The following is a 6,461-nucleotide window of genomic DNA, read 5'->3' as shown; positions in this document are numbered from 1 at the left end:
GAAGAAACCTTGAAACATTGCAACTTGTCAGAAGAAATTTGATGGACTTTCTCTTTGTTATCTCTGCCACAATTATTCTGCAGATGGCACTTCTCCATTGTGTATCCTTTGTTGATGTAAGACATTTTGGAATTTCTTTGATGTATCCTATAATTAACTAATAAATCTTAATGGTTTCTGGAAGTTTTCTCCACAGTTTTTTTTTTATCTATAAAATGGAAACACTGACCAGACCAGACTTTTAAAAAAATCTATCTACTAGAGGATTGCAAGTATGTGTGCCACTTTGACATACCTCTCCATTAAAAAAGGCCAGATTTATTGGGTGGTTATTTATTTGATTGCATAATCCTACATAGAAACTGTCATGATGGAGAATCACAGTGTAAACCCACTCAAGACACTATCCAAGGGAGATATTTTGGCATCCCCAGATAAATCCTTGCTTAGGGCATGACTTATTATTTGACTCTGCTTCAAAAATAGGAGTGCCATGTGTTGACCCTGATAATCAGAAAGTAGTGGGGCTAATTAATATAACATGCTCAGCAATATTTACACATTTCTAGTTACTAACATGCCTCATGCACACAACACAGTGTATGATGGGTCACGGACATTAAAATATACTTTTTTTCTGTTAAGTTAGTAACTAAGTTACACACGGGGTCTCTTCTGGAATTCATGCTCATGATTACCGTAGGGAGCTGGGCTTGCTGGTAATGAAGCAGATTCCAGAAATGGCCTGTGTCATGCATATCTCAAAGGTGATTTTTGGATGCAGAGAGACACAGGAGAGGTTTTGGTCTCAGTTCCTCATAGGTCTGGAGTACTGTGTAACCAGTATTGTCACTGTGCCAGATACTACAGTAATAGTCAGCCTCATCCTCAGCCTGGAGCCCAGAGATAAGCAGAAGTCCTGCATTTTTTGAGGTGTCTTTGGATCCAGAGAAGCGGCTAGATACCCCGGAGCCTTGGTGCTTATCTGAGTCAGAATAGTACCTCAGGAGATACCTGGGAGGATTCCCATCCTTCTGCTGATACCAGTAGATGTGCTTGCTGCCTACACTGATATCACTGCTCAGGGTGCATGTGAGTCTGGCTGTTGATCCAAGAGATGCAGAGAGGGTGGGAGGCTGAGTCACCATAGACTGGGAGAGGGAACCTGCAAACACAGACACTCATGGTTATTTATACAGGTATCTCAGAGTCAGTGGGATTGAGAAGGTTGGCCAGTGTGATCTGCTTTAGAGCCTATTCTTATCCTACCTGTAAAATGAGAGAAGAAGAAAAGAAAGAGAAGAGCTGTGGCCATGGTGCTCTCTGTCCCCTGAGTCCACAGTGTGACTGGGCTACCCATTGCCTCCTTTTCTTCTCCATACTTGGTCAGAGGAGGAGCTGTTTATGCAAATATATTTTCACCCAGAGATTGTCCAACCCCTTCAGAGCTCTGGTGCTAGAGCTCAGTTCACACCCTCAACTGAGAAAGATGGAGAATTGCTGCACCTCTTGGGACACCCTCATAGGAAGCACCTGCTGATACCACAAAAACAAACTTTTCAGAGAAGCTTCACACACCAGAGGAGACTGGACTCCCAAATCTTTGTCACTGAGCACTCTCTCAGACATTGGCTGCTTTAACTGAATGATCTTCACTGAACAGCAACAGAAAAGTGAAAAGACAATCCAAGGGTGCCCCCATCTGACCTCAATGCACACTCCAGGACCTTATCACTGAGAGCCCAACTTTTTTCTTCTGTTCTATACGTCAAAGTCTCTATTCAGACATCCATGTCTATGGCAATGATTTAACACTCAGTGAGAATTGTTCAGTGATAATTACCAGTAGGTGCCTAATGAAAGATTCAAATACCATATATCAGAGACTGTGCAAACATATTAAGCAGTGGTATATAATTAGTTATGCATATCTATTTTGAGTTTCTAAACATATGCGCACTAAAAAATAGGTTCCATTAAACAACAACAAAAAAACTAATATAGCCACAGGCTCTTTGCAATATAACTAAAATATACCTACTAGCTAGCTACAAAATGGAGAGCCACCTAACTCTTCATCTGCACTATTCCTGCCTTTAGGCTCATGATTGTTCAACAATTTTTTTTTTGGTTTTCTATGTTAACTGTCTTTACAACCACCAGGTTTCAGGTGTTAGAATAATGTTGATCAGACTTCCCTGGACAGACAACCCCACCAATGTGTCCTGGAGCTCTACTTCCCCAGATCCCTTCCCCATTAGGGAAAGAGAGAGACAGGCTGGGAGTATGGATTGTCAAAGTCCATGTTCAGAGGGGAAACAATTACAGAAGTTAGACCTTCCACCTTCTGCAGCCAATAATGGCCCTGGGCCCATAATCCCAGAGGGATAAAGAGTAGGAAAGCTAACCGGGGAGCAGCGTTCTGGTGGTGGGAATTGTGTAGAGTTGTACCCTTCTCATCCTATACTTTAGTCAATGTTTCCTTTTTATAAAAAATTTAAAAAACAATAGGTTCCAGTTACTGTGAAGATACTTTGTGATTTAACTTCCTCTATTTGAGGAAAACTTACTACGAATTGATAAAGCAAAGGAATTATAATGAACGCTATGTCCTGCAGCTGCAGTGCTATATAATGCCATGCTACAGAATTACTATAGACATTCTGGAGATCTATCCAATTCTGTGTTTGATTCGATTCTCACACCATCACTTACTGACTGCTGTTTTTCAGTCTGTTATGTGCAGAACCTTCTCTTTTCATATAGAAAACTAAAACCCCACTCATTACTCAAGACATATTACAGTAGAGACTTGGGAGACTAGGGAATAGTGACAATAACAATTTAAGGTGAAGAGTTGAACTTGCTATTCCAGCTGACTAGGTCATCACTGGACAACCACAGGATGCTGGAACCCAACTCCTTCACATTCTGTGTGCAGCATCTCTTTGATCTTCCCACTTCCTGCCCCATTCCCAGGCCCTAAGTGTAAGTATCTATACCAGCTACAAGTCCATCAGTATTTCTCCTGTGTTATGATCTACCATATAACTCAATTTAATACCCCATTACCGACTCTTGATTACTACCTCATTAAGAGTGAAATTCTGATCTCTGTTCTTAGAGTCACTCAAAGTTCATCCCCTTCGATTCAGGAAAGTCATTGAAACACTATTCAAAGCCTATATGAGTGGTTATTTTCTTTTCCACTTTTTTGTTTGTTTTTTTTTTCATGGATGTTTTTATCAAAACAATGATTAATATTTTTATAGTGTGTCCAGAGAGGGGATTGAACATGCAAGAGCTGAGTGCCAGGTATGAATATATTTTGCTTGGGGCTGAGCAGAGGGACCCTCAGTTAAGAATAAATATTATCACATTTGATCCTTCTAATCCCCACCTATAAGGGGGTACACTTTGTGAGCATGTCTGCAGGTGTCTTTCTCTTTCCATCTCTATCTCCCCATAGTCTGGTAATTTCTTTCTGTTCTACCCAATAAAATAGAGAAAGTGTGTATTTTGCATGTCATTATGCTATCTCCCTAGAACACTGAGAAGCCAATACTTCTTTCCTAGCCAAATGACTCACTTAATATTTTAATATTTATTTGGAAACAGACATACATAAATCAAGATGGAGGGAATGATAGAGGGGTAGAGAAGTGGAAACAGTTGAAACACAGCTTGATTGCTCTTGAATCTGTCCTACTGCAAGTCAGTGCTTGGGACTTGTGCCCTTATAATATGTGCTCTCCAGCAAGTGCACCACTGCCTGGCCCAGCTGCATCACTTCTTTCTGGAACTAGAGATTGTACACATAAAAGTTTGAATCGAATTACATTGAATAAAATTTGATTTTCATAAAATAAATTTTATTAGTGTATATTTCATGGTAATATTTTGCCTGATTTATTTCTGTTTTCATTTTCACAAGCTTACTTTGTTTATATACATATGTCACTGATAAGAGAAGCTGGTCAATAAGGCAGGCTGTCCTTATTGCTCCTGGGCGTGAAATGATTATGTTGTCTTTTATATTCTATGGTAAAACTGCTAGTTAGAACCCTAGTTTAAAGACCTAAAGTATCTACACCTGATTTTTTGTCTAATCAAATACATATCAGGTGGCCTCACACAATGGAGTTTTGGTGGATCTTCCACCTTTATTCACAGTACAAACTGTCCACTGCTGTCCAGCACTGTTCTTGTTTATACATTTCACGATTTCCTCAGTTACTATGATTGTTGATAGAGTTCTTGAAAACATGCTGGTTTTATCTCAGCAAACCTGTATATTTCATTCCTGATTTGTGATAGCATTTCACCTCTAGGAACAATTTTATCATGGCAGGGAATATTGAGGGAGTAAGTAACCCTGTACTCTAACGTCCTCCACAGGTAAGAAAAAGAAGATGCACATGCCACTCATGTTCTGAATGAGATGGTTCAGGACTTAGTGATTAAGGAATTTTCATGATTAAGAAACACGTAAGGATGGGTCTACTCATACTCTCTCAAGGGAACCTAAAACACAGATAGTGAAATGTGACAATGTTGACCAAACTACTGAGAGAAAGGGGAGTAAATAGCACTGGAACTATCCTGGGTTTCCAGGAGAGAGTGTAGAGAAGGGACAAATGAATGACACAGGAATTCTATCATCTCCTTTGTTTACTCTCAAGCTAATATACATATATATCTTTTTCAGTAGGTCTTGCTGTGGGTCATATATTTTGTTCCATGTTCTGCTTTTCTTATAAAGGGTAAACCTAGCGGCAAGGTGCTAGCACACCTAGTTGAGCATATCCAATAAATAAATACATAATAAAAAAGAACTATCTTAAAAATAATAAATGATAGCCCATCTATTTTCCTTTTTTTATTTTTGAGTTACAAACTTATTTTTTGTTTATTTCCTTACTTATTATTGGATAGAGACTTAGTGAAACTGTGAGGGAGAGGGAGATAGTGAAGGAGAGAGACAGAGAGAGAGAGACTTGTAGCTCTACTTGGCCACTCATGAAGCTTTCCCCTAATAAGTGGGGACTAGGGTTTGGAACGAAGGCCCTTGTGTACTTAACCAGGTTGCTGCCACCTGGCTCCCTTAACTCATTTATTTTACAAATGACTAAATCTGCCTTTTTACTTAAAATGTTTTTGATGAAATGTTATGCATGTTTTAAAAATGTTTGTATTGGTAAATTAATGGTTTACAGTCAACAGTAAAAGAAAATACTAGTTTTTACTAGAAAAATACTAGAAAATACTCACTAGTTTTCACATGTGTAACATTTCTCAGTTTTTCACAGAACAATTCAAACCTCACTAGGTCTTTCTCTGTTTTTTTTTTTTTTAATTTTTTATTTAAGAAAGGATTAGTGAACAAAAGCATAAGGTAGGAGGGGTACAACTCCACACAATTCCCAACACCCAATCCCCATAACCCACCCCCTCCCATGGTAGCTTTCCCATTCTCTATCCCTCTGGGAGCATGGACCCAGGGTCGTTGAGGGTTGCAGAAGGTAGAAGGTCTGGCTTCTGTAATTGCTTCCCCGCTGAACATGGGCGTTGACTGGTCAGTCCATACCCCCAGTCTGCCTCTCTCTTTCCCTAGTAGGGTGTGACTCTGGGGAAGCTGAGCTCCAGGACATATTGGTGGGGTCTTCAATCCAGGGAAGCCTAGCCAGCATCCTGGTGGCATCTGGAACCTGGTGATTGAAAAGAGAGTCAACATATGAAGCCAAACAATTTGTTGAGCAGGTCTTTCTCTGTTTTATAGGATCTGATCCTTACCTGCCAGCCTGGAATTTTTTCCTTTGGTGCAAAATGTTACGAATAACAGCCCTATTTTTGGCAAGTTCTTGCCTTTCAACTTTGGACTCCTGCATATTGCAGAGGTGATATCATAATGGTTTTGAAGCAATACTTTTCTGCCTAGGCTCCAGAGTCCTAGGTTCAAGCCCTTGCTCCATAGTAAGAGTTTTTCAGTATTCTGGCAAACACACAAACATACAAACAGCACTGTACACAGACTGTCTCTTTATATTTACCCTTTCCCCTGAATGACTGACAAAAAGCATCACTCAATTTCTCTACTATTAATTCAAGTTAAGCCCAAAGGACATTCACAGTATTGATAATTAAATCTATTGTGAATCAAATTCTGGAGAGTGCTAACATTTAATGAGATGATAAAAGCATTTATCATTGGAAATATAAACAAGTAAATAAAGGAAGCATCTTCACCTTCTCAAACACATGGGTATAGCAGGATAAGGATACTGTTACAGAAATTGTTTTAAATTTTTTTTTTACTGCCACCAAGGTTATTGCTTCTAATAGTCATTTTTTCTTATTAATTTTTCCTATTTTATTTGATATGACAGAGATAATGGCCAGGTAGGGTAGGAGAAAGTTAGAGACACATCTTTAGTTTGCATATATTTATTTATATGTTTATT

The 6,461-nt window shown here is 39.1% G+C and overlaps 1 gene segment (V, D, J or C); it reads right to left on the bottom strand.

The window, feature by feature from the left end:
* Window positions 1–761: 761 nt before the first annotated feature.
* On the bottom strand, window positions 762–5,888 carry LOC132539055 (immunoglobulin lambda variable 5-45-like). The segment is given in 4 exon segments: window positions 762–1,165; window positions 1,270–1,398; window positions 1,557–1,655; window positions 5,834–5,888. Coding segments are annotated over 4 exon segments (687 nt in total).
* Between the last annotated feature and the right edge of the window lie 573 nt (window positions 5,889–6,461).

Source organism: Erinaceus europaeus, chromosome 6, assembly GCF_950295315.1.
Source record: "Erinaceus europaeus chromosome 6, mEriEur2.1, whole genome shotgun sequence".
Taxonomy (NCBI): Eukaryota; Metazoa; Chordata; class Mammalia; order Eulipotyphla; family Erinaceidae; genus Erinaceus; species Erinaceus europaeus.
The sequence above is the reverse complement of the archived record's forward strand: the minus strand, read 5'-3'. Positions and strand labels throughout refer to the sequence as shown.